The sequence below is a fragment of the Amborella trichopoda genome, chromosome 13 (genome assembly GCF_054954075.1).
Source record: "Amborella trichopoda isolate Santa Cruz 75 chromosome 13, AtrichopodaSantaCruz75HAP2 v2.0, whole genome shotgun sequence".
NCBI lineage: Eukaryota > Viridiplantae > Streptophyta > Magnoliopsida > Amborellales > Amborellaceae > Amborella > Amborella trichopoda.
The window spans coordinates 13,462,252-13,478,319 of record NC_142348.1 but is presented as its reverse complement, the minus strand read 5'-3'; the positions used below and the strand labels follow the sequence as shown (position 1 = coordinate 13,478,319).

At 38.9% G+C, this 16,068-nt stretch overlaps 1 protein-coding gene across 19 annotated transcripts in view; it reads left to right on the top strand.

Annotated features, from left to right (window-relative positions):
* Nucleotides 1-16,068, top strand: part of LOC18435176 (AAR2 protein family) — a 93,960-nt gene that overhangs the window by 29,477 nt on the left and 48,415 nt on the right. For all 19 annotated transcript variants that reach the window (XR_016046993.1, XR_016046992.1, XM_011625423.3 and 16 more), the window contains one exon: nucleotides 12,917-13,046. Coding sequence is in view for 17 of the 19 variants with exons in the window: in XM_011625423.3 (XP_011623725.1) it covers nucleotides 12,917-13,046 (130 nt within the window). In the remaining 2 variants the exon portion in view is untranslated. The remainder of the gene's footprint in view (nucleotides 1-12,916; nucleotides 13,047-16,068) is intronic.

The window sequence follows — 16,068 nt, the reverse complement described above, 5'->3', positions numbered from 1 at the left end:
TTAAGGATATTTGAGCATCAAAACAACCTCTTCTCGTGAAATTTTGAGGTCAGCTCTAATTTGATTGCTTAGAGCCTCGTGTCACGGCTTTACTTGGAAGCCCTGCACTTCTGACCATGCGGCACTCGTTCCTTAGTCCGTCAAGGACGAGTCAGCCTTCTCAACAAGCACAACTATGCCCTTGTCCCACTGGTTAGGCTAGTCAAGCACTAAGGCTCACAACCACACCTGCCACAGCACAAGGTATGCACCCCGCACACAGATAGCCAAGCACACACACAGATAGCCAAGCACACACACAAAATAGATAGCCAACCAAGCCAACCAAGTAAGGGACATAAGAGTTTGGTCAAAGGCCTTATCCAATCTACTATACCAAAAATCCTTACAATAGCACTCCTCAACCCGTCCAAGGCTGTGTTACAAATGAGGGGTCCTCCCCTTTTATAGGCTCAAGGCCTTACCACCTATATTTTAGATGCACCCACATGTCACACCTTCATTGGCTAGGAACCTTCTAGCCTTACATGACTCTAGAGCCTTCTACACAATCCAGCCCTCAAGATATATCTAGAAGCCCACTAGAATGCCCTTGAATGTCCTAGAGTTCTCTAGAACCTTACAAGCCCAAGTGACATAAATAATGTGTCTGTATGCCTATTTATAAGGCAATGCTAGCACAAGGGCGTGACACTCGGCTCTACATAAACTTTTTTCTTTTCAAAAAATCATTTTATTAATTTTGAAATTCACTTTAGGTTGTGGGGCCCAAAATTGATTGGGGTTTCTTTGACATATGCAAATGATGACCAAGTGATTCTCAATCAGTTGTGTTCTCTTCCAAGACCATAAAATAATATACGGCTTGAGTGGTCAAAAGATATGATATCTATCCCACATGCATGGTTAGGTCATATAGGGAAATAGGATTCCATAATTTATAGCCATATACTTCATTTTATTTTATCTTGGCTTATTGTTTTTTTTATCTACATATATATATATATATATATATAATTGATAGGTGCTACAAGTTTGAAAGAGCTAGCCTTTGAGTACCCTTATGTATATGTGTGTGCATGTGCCTTCTTGTACTTGTGTGAGCTACTTAAAGTAGTAAACACAGGTTTTGGTGTTTTGATCAGGGCCTATGCCCTAAGTATCAAACACTAGAGATTGGTATAAGCTCATTTAAATATGTAGCACATTGGGAGTGTGGTACCCATTTTGTATCCTTCGAAGATCCTTTTTTTTTTTTGTCATTTATCGTCCTGGGGATGTCCAGTGATATGATGTAGCAAGAGAAGCGGATCTCATCTTGGGCTCTCCAAATTGCTAAGAAAATGAGTATTTTTGGATATTTGTCGGGTTTTTTATAACCATTAATTTTAGTCATGCCCTTTGTTTTTGGATTAATCATACACGTTTTGACTTGTTTTTATGGCTATGGCATGACTTGGTAAGAAAATTAAAGGTGAATGCGGTAAAGTAATTTTCGAAGATTAAATATTTGTTTTGAACAATGAATTGAATAAACAAAGGACCTTTGGTGTTGAAAAGGACTAGATCGATAGGATATGTTTGTTGAAAAGGTCTCCTAAGGTCCACATATTTTGTAAGTCCCAAAACTGCCGATATATTTTAAAACCAATCCTTGAAAAAAAAAATATACCAACAAGAGTTTTGATAAAGGGGACAAACACCGAGTTTTGGAAATATTTTATTGGAAGATGTGTCGTTCATCATTGAACCTGTTTTGGGTACCCATAAGTCTTGACTCATGTTTTATGTGACTTGATAGTCAATTAATTAGAATCCTCGATTACCTAGGACCAAGAACCATAGGGAATGTCTAAAGATGCCAATCTTGTTAGGCTTGCCCAACGCATGTTGTTTGGATAAGATCACTTGGTTTGTATGGATTTATAACCAATAGACTAGTGTGGTTGAGCCTTGGTGGTTCGGAAAGGAATTGCATATTGCGAGACCATGGACATTGCGTTATTTTGGCTTGAGACTTGCTATACTATCTCATGGCATAAGCATGAGCATGTTGAGAGAGTTCATGTTGCATGTATTTTTTGTCTAAGTGGGAGTTGCTATAGTGCCATGGTTATTTTAGCATGCTCGGATATTCAGATATATTGATATTTGGTTATAAATATCGAAAGGATCCATATAACTTAACATTCCAGTGGGAGTACTTGCTTATACTTGGTGGAGCAGTTGGAACAACATATTGTAATGTCTTCCACCATGGAACCGGATATAGGGTATTGGTTGTTTGACTACAAAAGCAAGCAGCATCATTGAAGAACTTCCTTAAGCTTTTGAGTTATGCCCCCCGATGTGATGAGGGTGCGTGAAGATCTTTTGCGACAACGAGTCCATGATTCGTAATGCTAAGACTGAGGACGTAAAGATGGACTACGGTCACGTTCGGGACGCGATTCGGGTAGCAGAGAGAGAGAGAGGCTTCATCACTCCCATAGAGGCTACATCCATCCTTAATGAAAAGATTGATGGCGAAGGAATTCGCTAGGTTGTGTAATGAGCTTGAGAGAGAACTAGTGGGAAATGCATGAGATATTGTCATGGGTGGATGAGAATGTGAGGGAGAGATTGTAAGGCCTTCAAAAACCAAGTGGGAGATGTAGTCATTTAAAGTCTTTACAAGAACATGTAAAATTATGATTATAGTGATATGTTAACTCCAATGGGAGTATAGTCCGGAGGGACTAAAGGATTATGGTCCAAAGGGACTGAGGCATAACCTTGGAGGGTTGAGTTTAAAACCTTTTATCTTTGGGAGTGAGGCATAACCTTGGAGGGTTGTGGGTTAGCCTTTGATGAGGTCGGAGAGATGCCAATGGACTCTGTGACTCTTGTATGTAATTGGAAGGCATGAAAGGATAAGGGCCAAATCCTCATCATGACCATCCCACAATATTTACATATGATAGTTGTATTAGGAAGCAGACACTATTGATAGTGTAACATGTACATGTGCAACAGATGACCCTTATGCACCAATTGTGATGAGTGTGCGTAGGTCTGTGTGACTTAGGATTGTCCCTAGGGGTGAACCTGTAATCCATGGACTAGAACAATATTCTCATCACCTATTGATTGACTAATATAGTTCAATCATGAACCCCTGCGATGGGCTGTGGGTCATGGGAATTATGAATTAGTTTGAGAAAGTAAGCGTGGGACATGGTCACTAGTAGAGATGGAGTGCCTCAGTATATTCGCATTTTCATTAACATAGTTTGGATCCAATTCCCATCAAAATAATTGTAAAATGATTAATATTATGTTAAATGATTTTTAAAATATTAATATGAATTTTTAGATAGCTATGGATATTTTATTTTATCAAAAAGATTTTTAAAGGAGCTAATATTGTATTTTCAGGAATTTATATATTCGGAGAAAAAAATAAAATACCTATATTTTTCTAAAAATCATTTTATTAATTTTTAAAATTCACTTTAGGTTGTGGGGGCCCAAAATTGATTGGGGCCCACCACATAGAGCCCACTTGGATATGGGCATGGGGCCCACTAAATGCACATATTAGTGTGACACATTACTCCTTCCTCTTTCATTTCTCTCTCACGCTGTGGTTTGTGGAAGAAGCTATGTATAAGATTTAGAAAGATAAGGTAAATTGTTTTTAAAAGGGAAAGTGTGAAATTTGCTTTATATGACACTTTTCTATAAAAGAGATTTTGATGAGATTATGTTAAGGAAGATGAGGGATAAGGTTCTAGCACATTCCTTTTAATCATAATGGTGGTCTCCATAAGGATGGAAAACCGTATACCCCAACACCCTAGCCTCTACTCTATAAATATTCTTTATGGGGATCATTCTCTACACACTTGGGAAATGGTTGGTCTCTCTCTCTCACCTAGGGTGGCGCACAACTCTCTCTCCTTTTAGCTCTCTCTCTCTCTCTCTCATAAGCCATAGAATAAAGAAAAAGAGCTGCGCCCCAAGCCTAGCTAGTTGGAGGGTAAAACCCTAGGTCATCACATAGTTGAGAGGTCCCATATTCCTTGCTTACCCATATGCGCTCATATTGATGAAGGGTTTTGCCTGGGCTTCCAATATAGTGAGATTCACTTTGGTGGACCATGATCTCGTGAGCCATCGGTAGAGGAGACCCGTGGGGTATGCGAAGTCCTTGGAGGTAACGTGAGGCAAGGTATTTGGTAACTGTAATGGCTCCATTGTTTTTATTCTTCATACATTTGTTTTTGTGTTTGATTGTAAAGAATTGCTATGGCTTGCAAGAGATGATCCTACGTTGTATTAGAATTCATTTTTCATAATTAAAGTTGTAATTTTTTGGACTCCTGTAAGTGTTCTAGCTGGTATAAATAAAGAAAGAACGAAAAAAATTTAACTGTATATACTTGGCTAGATCACATTGTTTACCTTTTATGTTCACTATCCAATTCAACTATCAAAGTTTTGCAATATCCGACGAAGCATCCCTTGTACAGACTTCATGTTGGTTGAGTAAACGAATACCAAATGCTTTTAGAATTTCTAAATTTATTTTAGGATGCACACTATTTCTGAAGTAATATCGGGGGAATCACATAAGGTATGCAAAACAAAAATTTTAAAAACTCTTTACATAAACTTTCATTGAACCTTGAGAAAACCCCTATTTACTACAGACCTCAAAATAAAAAATATAATGGTCTTTGATCAACAACAATAACCTTACAAGTTGAGTACAACTCTTTTACAATTCAACTGTAATAAATAAAACAAAAGCAAAGACTAAAAGTAATGTGCATGAGTTTAATATTTCTTCTGGGAAGTCGATTCCAAACAACCATTGTGCGAAAACTACAACATATAATTACAACCCTTTCTATAACCCACAACTGAGAGCACAATGGCTAGTTTCGATCTAATCTCAGGAAGCAAAAACATTACCACCACATTATAAAATTCTCATTCATACAAAGAAGTCCAAAGTGACTTCAAATGGGACATTGGACCACAAGAGCCAAAGCAGGAGAAATCGGAGACAAAACGCACTCAAAATGGAGTAGTTTATGCACTAGGGTTTGGTTGAAACCACCAAACACCTATGGGAACAAATGGACTAGACTTGGTGCGTGGAGCACATTGAGACCTCACTGTTATATATGATATAGTTGTATTTCCAGTAACATTAATACCAAATCAGTTTGCATATAAGAGGTTCGAAACTACATCATAAAAAAGGGGCATATAACCAAGGTTCTTCAATGTAGGATTAAAGCACATTAAAAATGAAAGATGAAGCAAGTAAGCTTGCTGTTGTGACTAATTCCAGCAGCTTACACTTTCATAACGGGGGGTTGATCACATGGAAAACTGCGTGATGGGCCTCAAGAAGTCATGCTTCCAATATGGAATGGAAAGCATGCAATAGGCTCAAAACTTCACTGCCAAAAGTGCACAAAATAAATGCTCTTCAATTCAAACATTAAAGGACTTTAAGAAGAAACTATGAGCATGATTGCTTACTGTTATCATGAATTTCTAGCAGCATATCATTGACATAACAGCAGCCTTGAATCAATAAAGAGTGCATGATGAGGCCTCAAGGGTATCATACTTTCATCATGGGGTTAAAGGCATGCATCCATAAAGGAGCTAGCAAAATTAATTTATGATGTTTTAGATGGAAGAAAGAAGAGAGCCATGAGTTGGGCGTGAGCCTATTTGGGAAGAAGAGATGGTGATTCAAAGTGAAGACAAGAATACATGAATGAAGTGGGAAGTGGTCCTTATATAAATTTTTCATGTGGGGTATAAACGCTAGATTTTAACCACCCATTGAGTGATCCAGGGGTTGAAAAAGGCTAAAGACCTAGCCTTATCAATCACCATTAATAGCTATCACATGGATGGTGATGATTGAGTACACCCCTATCATAATGCCCACATAACACCTTCAAAATTCCAACATTCATATATCTCATGTGCCCACATATATCTGAAGTGCCCTTAAAACCCTAGTTTTCAAAATCAACTCATCTCAACCATTCATCGTAAATCACCACCATTGATATATATGATCTTTATGAAACCTTAATGAGGGTCGGATGCCACCCCATTCAATAATAGTGTTGTAAAAACTTGCATCACATTTAAAACTTATGTGATGCCATTATCAAAGGGGGGACATTACATTACCTTATATCATGGTGTGTCTCCCTTATCCTCTTCACACCAATCAAATCCCTCCATTTCAAATATCTAAGGGATATCAAATCACAAAATTAGGAGTTTTAAATATTCAATGGAAAATGGAAAATAGAAAATCTCGACACTCCGACATGTGAATACACACATGCCACACACGTGCTTCGCACATGTGCCATAATGCACTTTATACTTATCAATGTTATATGTCATATCCAAACAAGGTCACACGTTTAGGGTTAGGGTTTCCATGTTAGGTAAGAACGTGGCAGCCTTGTGAGATGCATGTGTGGCGCACATTGGCTATTTGTGTGCCACATGCCACATGTCACATGTGTAAATGTCCTTAATAGGAGTTAGCTCACAACAATTTTAACAAAGCATTTTTCCTTTGAATTAAATTTCTCAAAGAATTATCTAAAAATGTGATAAATTATTTTTTATCATTTCTCATAAAAAAGGTCTGGCACTTCTCATAAATTTGGTGGTAAAATATGGTCCCATAGGACGTTGGGCTGCATGGTACTCTACTGGGCTACACTCGGTAATTCAATCCAATTTCTCAGACCAACCTAGCAGGCGCCTATGAGTCACAGATTTCAATCTGGACATGAGTGGACCTATCAAAGCTAATCGATTGTTGGATGAACCCCAAGGTGTTCAGTGGATTACAAGTTTCCTCCAAGGACATGCACTCTTGCGGATGCGGGGGTCCTCTCTTAGCACGCTTGCACAGTTTTGATGGGTTGTTCTTACCTCATCAGAAAGCTCTTTCTCCTGTGCTTTTAGAAAGCTACAGGATTCAAAGTGAACTCTGATCAAAGCTACTCTGGCTAACACCCTGGTATACTTCATGTCCCTTTTCCAGATGCCAGCACAAGTGGCTAACAACATAAAACAACTTATGCGGAACTTCCTTTCGTCGGGCTAGGCAGAGAAGATCAAATTCCACCTCGTAGCTTGGGAAAATATCTGTCTACCAATAAAGCAAGGGGGTCTAGGTATTCAGACACTTAGAAAACAAAATATTGCCCTCTTAGGCAAATGGTGGTGGCGCCTAGCCTCTCAACCAGGCTCTCTCTGGGCTCAGGTGTTACGTACCAAGTACAAAATACTGGACGAAACGTGGGTACCAGAGAGGATACGAAAACACATGGCGTCAGGGTGTGGTTGTCTCTAGTCTCTTCACTGCCACAGTTCAGAAGGCACAGTAGATTCCATGCCAGAGAAGGACTTAGGGTCAAATTTTTGGACTGATCTCTGGCTGGTCACATCTCCTCTGTGCAAGGCCTTCCCAACCCTCTTCTCACTCACCTCTAACATTAACTCTACCATCACCGAGGAGATGCCTCTCTCTGGTGGACAGAGAATCTGGTATCCCTTTTTTTTGTAGAAATTTCTAGGATGACGAAAGTGTTCTGTTCAAACAACTTTCGTATGCTCTTTCCTCTCATTTCCTCCCTCCTTTTGAGAGTGATACTATTGTCTGGAGCCTCTCCCCCTCTAGCCTCTTTACAGTAACTTCTTTCTACAAAAGTCTTACCCAACCCCCAACCTTTCCTCTCAATCCCACCTCCATCTTGTCAAAAGTTTGGTCCACCATCGCCCCACCAAAGATCTAGTTCTTTAATTGGATCGTCTACTCTCAGAGAGCTCTCACATTAGACCAACTACAAAAAAGAGGCCTCTCCACCCCCAACAGATGTGCTCTTTGTCTATGCGAGGAGGAATCCAACCCCCACCTTTTCCTTCATTGTGTTTTTTCCCATAAACTTTGGTCCCAAGTGCTTCAACTTTTCCGCATCCAATGGGTTCTTCCACCCACGGTCAGGGCACTGATCTCTTTCAACTTCGATGCACAGTGGCCCTTGGCTGGAAAATCCTTATGGAAAGGCTACAGTCGCTGCTACTATTTGGACTTTATGGCTAGAAAGGAACAACAAAATTTTCAATGGTGTTCAGCTACAACCACCAGCTCTCTTCGACAAGTTTATCTCGCTGACCACCTTTTGGGCTGCAAACCACAAGACTTTCTCGAGTATATCTAGAAATACCCTCCTCTCTCAATGGAAAAATGTCCTCAACCACAGGCCTTCAAAACCCTCAAGAGCTAGCAATTGACAACCACCACCAGAGGGCAGCATCAAGCTTAATTTTGATGGCTGCTCCCTTGGTAATCCCGGCCCTTTAGGCGCAGGGGGTGTTTTCAGAGATTGCCAGTGAAATGTCCTTTTCACCTTCTCTGTGTACCTCGGGACCCATGATTCCCAATACGTAGAAGCTATGGCTCTACTTTTGGGCTTGAGACACCTCAATCCTTCCTGGGGCACAATTCTGATTGTGGAAAGAGACTCTCTTAACACCATCTCTTGAGCAAGAGGCCTCTCCTCTCCACCATGGCAATGCTCATCTATTTTTGACGAAATTACCCACATCTGCAGGGGTACGAGTGTCTCATGGAGACATACTTAGAGGACGTCCAACGATCTTGCAGATCTTTTGGCGAAGGAGGGAGCTAGCTTCGTAATCGATAACCAGGCCAGGTCCAACTCCTTTTTTGTTCAGGACTATAGCTGCACTACTTAGCCTGCTTCACACGAGCAAGCCACAGCTCTGTTCTTAATTTTTTGTAAATCTAACTGTATACTTTGTAATTTAGGCGGTCTTATAAGCCTATCTGACCATGGATCACTAAATGTATTTTTTTACTGAATGTCACCCTTCGAGGGTGCCTTCAGTCCCACACCTCTTGTAAACTTTTACTGTTTTAGTAATACAATGTTAACAATTCTAAAAAAAAATCTTACCTCATCAGAACGGCTTCTCAAAGTGCAACTGTCTGTTCACACGCTATGAGCAAGCTAAATATATAAGGGATTTGAGCCTATGTCCTGTTAAAGCTCAGCTATGCTCACTCAGGGCTTATACACAACATTTCTCAAACAAATTGGGAACCACTGATCCCCAAGCCTCGGCTCTCAGGACATAAGGCTAACACAGGCATACCGACCTTGACTAGAGGAAAACCCCAAAACCTCTCGGTTCACAATATCGTTCTAAGAACTTCACCTCAGTCAATCAAGCGTGATTATTTTTGGCTTATCCATATTCTAGTACGCAAAGATACTGGTAGCCACTATGTTCCTGGTCACTCCCACTGTTACTTTGAACAGTGCTGGCATTGCATACTTGACAGGCCCATATATCCAACAATTTCTACCTCTGCCAATACATTACAGTCTTTCTCCAAATTTGTGAAACATTCCACATAACTGTCCAAGTGTATAGAGGATGAGTCCAAGATATAGGACCATCTAAGTTTATTTAATACAACTTATATTACACTTGGTGTATACGATTTACAGCTGTGTAGATGGTACCATGATAATCAATCCTCACATACGATCTCGCCAAAATTTATGAGGATCAGTTCAATTAGTCCCTAATACAATTTTCATTCAGAGGGATACTATACAAAATCAAGGAAGTACGATACAATATCTCTTGATCAAAATTCATCCACTTACATATTACTCCTGAAATGACACAAACACTTAGAATGCAAACACTTATATGAATTCAATCTCCAAAAACAAATATATGCAGCTAGTCTAATGGCATGGGAACCCGATGAAATTTTCTCAAATTATCGGGATGGCCTCCACGGACTCATACACAACCTTTATTATAACTCTTCTTGATAGCACATGATAATGAGGCTTCGATTAAATCAAAAGTGAAGCATGCACCATAATGGAACCTGTCCAGACTAAAGGATGCTTAATACTCTATGTGAATTCAATAAGAAGAGGGCCTAAAATGAACCATGTGTGGGATACATGTGGGAGAGCTAGAGAGCACAACGTGTGGGAGATAGAGACAAAGGAAAGGTGTAGTTTAAAGAGTAATGGATGCACATGCAATAGAACTTTATTAGTGCCTTGCACCGAATGGACATAGTGAGAGCTCATAAAAGCATACTTTTAGGCTCAAAAACTCAGGAAGTTACAACAAAGAAGTGGCAATCAAAATGATTTGAAGAGTTGCTAGATGGTATAGTGATTGCATACAAACGAAACAATGATAGACTAGTGAGCACGAAACTTATAATTTGAGCAAAAAAGAATCAAAAGAACAAGCTTACCTTGCTGTTAATATGTATTTACAGCAAGCCAAAGGGACCTTGAAGGTGTAGAGAGCTTCTCACGAAAGTTGCATCCTAATGGACGTATAGGCATCTATGGAAGGGACTCTCATTGCAAGGCACTATTCTCTTCTTTATTCACTCACAATTGGGTAAAGAAAGAAGGCAAGAAGGTTTGAATGGGGCGTGCCTCTCTTGGAGCTCTCCCTAACTCTCTAAAAGTTCTAAGTGAATGAGAGAGATCAGGATAAATAAGTTTGTATAGGTAGTCTAAGTGTGGGTTTAAAGCTAGATTGACTCTTGGCCTTCAAATGAGTTATCCAAGGTTATGGAGAGGCATTGATCCTAGCCTTGCTCATCACCGTCCTTGGCTGTCATACGACAGGTGAGATTTAATCACCATTATCACCAAATACCAAAATGCCCTCCAAATTTCCCATGAGCTCTTTGTTATTGAAAAACCCTAATTATTTTGGATGGCCTTTTATTAGCACTCATTTTTCAATATTTAATCATGACCACACATTATAAATCTTCCATGAGTTGGGCATCACACTCCTTTTTGTCTCCCTTTTCAATTTTTGAAATTCAAAATTCAAATGGTTTGAAATGTCACTTTCACTTGGAAGACCACTCCTTACACATTATGTCATAAGTTCTCTCACCACACTAATGAGGTTCATGAACCTTAGTACTTAACCAATATAAATTCAACACATGTAAACACATTTCTATAAGATAAATAATATTAAGAAAAAAATAATTTCCCTCATTCATACATGTACATACACACAAATGTAGTAAAAACCCTAATTTCAATATGGCACATAACCATAATATGTGGTCTAACCAAACACGGGCCCACACCCCAAGGGGGATAGTCCATGTCACCTCTATATGGGAGTGAGGTGGCACCCTATGGAGCATGCATGGCACATACTGGCCATTAGTGTGCTACACTCCATATGTGGGGGGTGTCTTTAGGTGGAATTATGTGCCAACAATTTTTCTAGGCCATTTTTACTCAAAATAAAAATTCCTCAAAATTCTAAAAAATCACCATAACTCATCATTCTCCATCAAATTTACTCAGTTTGGTGTCCAAGAAAAATCCAAACTGGGAAATTAGGATCCTTTAGGAGGTTGAGTTGTATGATACTCCATTGCGCTAGCTTTAGAACCTTTGGCCATTTTCTCAAGTTAACACGACAAACCCATGTCTCATCGTCTTAAGCAGCGACACATGCTTGGTTTATCAAACATGAGCTAATAGATGGCTTTGGTTTCTGGATTTTCAGTGAATTATAGGTGCACCCCAAGGACATGTACTCTTGTGGATGCGGGGTCCTCTCTCTAGCACATATTCATAGCTCTGATTAAGCGGATCAACTTATCAGAGTGGCTTCCCATTTGCGACTGTCCTATGCACATGCTGTGAGTAAATTAAATTGTTAGGGATTTAGGCTTGTGGATGCGGGGGTCCTCTCTCTAGTACATATTCATAGCTCTGATTAAGCGGATCAACTTATCAGAGCGGCTTCCCATTTGCGACTGTCCTATGCACATGCTGTGTGTAAATTGAATTGTCAGGGATTTATGCTTATGCCCTCTCAACGCCTAGTCTACTCACACAGGGCTTCTTCTCACACGTGTGCTCTATCAAATTAGATTCTCTGATGCTATCTCTCATGCCCTAGCTCACACACATCAGGCGTTCTCATACCGGCCTTGACTAGAGGAGACTCTCAAACCTTTTGGTTCCGAATAAGGCCCTCTGGACATGCCTCATGACTCGGGGTATTTCAAATTTCCGGATCCTAGTTTTTAAAGTCTAGTAAGTGCACCGTCTCGGTTTACTCTCACAGTGACCAATCACTATCATGAAATGGCTGAGTCAAGGCATTGAAAGGCCATAACTCCGATAAGAACTGCATCTTGTACAGCTACAAAACCAAAGCCCATATTTCATAAAAACCTTAAAATACTTATCTAGCATATAATGTTTATGGTTATGCTGCCATCCAAGCACAACCCCAAGACTCAAAAGAAAACCTCAAATTCAAGCTTAGTTCCCAAATTTCCTTGAGGCAGTCACTATTTGCACTGCATCCTCCTCAAAACCAAGACATTTAAAAAATTATAAAAGCAGATACACGTTTGCCTTTCCCCTTTTTAAACTTTCTAGAAAAGGAATCAAATGTTCCTCTTTAGACCATTCAATATTTCATTGCAGGAACCTGGTACTTACAGTAACGATCTCATTGCTGTATTGATGTTCCTATGCTCTTGATTATGTTCTATCTCTTGCTCTCAGTTCTGCTGATTTCATCTATAGTCCTTACCCGTCTCCCTAGTTGGGAAATAACAGTGGCAGATGTGATATTTGCAGTTAATTTGTGACTTTGACTTGAGCAATATGAGGATTTCTAAAATTATTCAGAGATGAGGATTTTTTTCTAATATTTATATCTATTTATTAGTGTAAACACTGTCTAACATCTAGAAATCCGCCCTGTGTTGTTGGTTTGTTACTAATTTTGTGACCGTCTCCAGGAGGAGTGCTACAGTATGGCTGTCAAGAATTTAGAGTTTGACCACCAACTTGGCCCTTATGGTTTAATCCAGTTCTGGGATTGGATACATATATCTAACTATGTCACTAAAGACGTGATTAAACGAATTGGTATGTCCATAATTTTTGTTGTACTTATTTCTGCATGCTCAGAATCAAAGATTTGAAAATAGTCGGACATCAGTACATGACTCTCTTCATTTGATATAAATTATATATTGTTAATGGATAGTGTTTTGTCTGGAAATGCATCTGTTTTTAGTTATGCCTGTGTGAATCAAAAAAATAAAAAGGTGTTGAGAATTCGAAGCATGTTATAAGTTTGTAATGATAGAATGAGTTATCTTCAAATTTCTTCTATAGACAGTATTACATATTACTTTTTGGGAAACTAAATATACTTGTTAGGACTATGGAATGATCGTAGTCCTTGGGGCATCAACTTTCCACTGAAATTATGATCATCTTTTATAATCCTTATTATAGTAGGCTTTCCCTTTGTCTATCTATGAGCTCTTAGGATGTAATTAATTTCCATAAGAATGCCTTTTCAGGCTATAGTGGAAATTGTTCTTTCTATTGAGCTTCCTTAGGAAATTCTGTTTGTCATATTAGGCATCAATGTCAATGCATCAAATTGTCTCATTTAACTTAGAGATCTGCTGAGTCTTCCCATGAACCTAATTGTTCTTGTGATTTCTCTATTTGACCCTAGTTAATAGGCAACCCACATGAATACTAACATTTCCTCTATCTAATTTAGCACATTCTTTTCCATACTGTTGTAATTTTATGAGGGAAGTGGTGTGAGATGTGCTAGAAATTTTGTCCTAAAACAATTAACTAGGGGAAGTGGTAGCTTATGCCAGCATCTCCTATATTCCTTTTTCTTTTTCTTTTTTTTTTTCTTTTTTTTTTTGGATAAAACATTTCCTGATGCATTGGCTCTTGCATCCATTTCCTAGCGTGACAAAAATAATATCTCTAACTATCATGGAGTCTAAAACATTTCTTTTCAAATTTTATTTTATGGAGTATGCAAAATTGTTATTCTTTGAAATGAATGAACCAATATGGAGTATGTGGTATATTTTTGTTATGGAGCGTTTTTAAAAAGAGAGTGAACAGATTAGGTGGCAAGCTTGCAAGTATCTTGAGTTTCTGGAATGGTAGCAGTACCCAAAATAAGTTGTTTTGTTATATGAGGATGATGCTATTACAAGAGGTATGCCCCTCCGGCAATTGGAATCCTTTAGACTGCAAATAACCAGTAGAATATGTGAATTTTGGTGGTTATTATTCTATTGAATATCTTCCATCCTTCAATGTTTCTTGATATCAAGAGTTATATTATCAAAACGTCGAGTATTCAGCTAAATTCTTTGACATTCTCATGCATACATTATAGAATAGAACCTTGGAGACAGTGAGGGTTATAAAGACTCATTTTTCCCTATTATATGGATGTCAATTCAATCCACAATCTTTGTAATACATGTCAACAACAAAGGTGCCAATAACATTAATTTTCCTTTAAAAAGGGAATGTGAAACATATTACATGGCATATGGCCGTGCTTCTCATGCTGGAGAGAAAAAGATTCATTAAAGTGTAAAACCTATTATGGAGGGTTTTAATCTGGTGAGTTTTGTTGCTCTTAAATGCAGCAATAAGATAATTACATGCACTATAATTCCCTTTGAGTATTTAGAAACATGATGCACAACTTTGAGATGACAATGTATGGTTCAATTAGTGTACTGAAAATCCTTGAGGTGAAGGTGATCCCTTAGGTGAGGTGATGTCTGGTCACTATCAATTATATCAATCTTTACTGATGAGGTGTAAATATGGTCCAGGATCTTCAGGATGCTCCCACTTCTGTTCATATTGTCTGGTTGGTTTGAAGAGTAATTTTGCCGCTTTGCATGCCGACATGCTACATACTTCAAGGACCCATAGTCAGCCCAACCTCTATTATGGATCCTCCCCCATCCTCTCTACATCTCACTAGCTATTTATCCCGTGCTATGCTTTTGATGTATACAATTCTGTTTGCTTGTAACCTGATGGGTACAACTTGTATATGCTGACTATCTATAAAACAATTGATATACATAGAATTCCATTGAATTAAAACAACTCCATGAGATCTTGGCTTGAATTCCCGTAAATTATCTTATGTTCTTGAGGTTTTTTATGCTAGATGATTTGGATAACTTGTTTTTAAAGATCAGAAACTGCAATTTCAGAATGCCGATTGCCTCTATCACATATTGAAGAAAAGGGTTTTCCAGTAGACTTAGGATATGCGGAGAATAGCTTCAAAATGGTAAAATGGAAGATGTCTGAAGCATCAGTACTTGCTATGCCACTAGGCATGTGGAGAGGTGCCATCTTTGCTAGGTTTCTAAGGGGACTATTCAAAAAGCAGGAATATACACCCCACTCCCAGTTCCTAAAGCACCTTGGTTGGACGTGAGTGTGGATTTTGTGTTGGCCTGCCGCAGACTCTTAGTGGCATGGACTTGATTATGGTTATAGGGGATAGGTTTTCAAAGATGGCGTACTTCATTCCTCGTAGGAAAATTATGGATGCGTCACATGTGACTGGTCTTTATTTCAAGGAAATTGTTCCTTTGCATGGCATGACAAAGTGCATCACTTCCGATCCTGGCCTGAAGTTTATTAGCTGTTTTTGGAGGTCTTTATGTAAGAAAACAAGTACTGAATTATGTTTTAGCAGTGCCTATCATCCTCAAAGGGATGGCCAAACAAATTGGTTAATTGAAGTTTGGCAACTTACTACGACGGTTGGTTGGCAATGGGATTTGATATACTACCACAAGCAGAATTTGCTGTCAACAGGTCAAAGAATCACATCACTCAGCATAGTCCATTGGACGTTGTGTATGGACAGAATGCTTTAAGTGTTCTAGATTTGGTACCTATACCAAATTTAGGAAAGGTTAGTGGGAAGGGTGAAGACGTGGCTGAGCACATCAAGTCAATTCATGAGCAGGTATGACCACAAATAGAGACCAGCGATGCGAATACAACACTTTATGATGCAAGACAAAGTGTAGATGAAAACAGATCGAAAATAAAATAGCGCTGAAATTTAATAGATTTA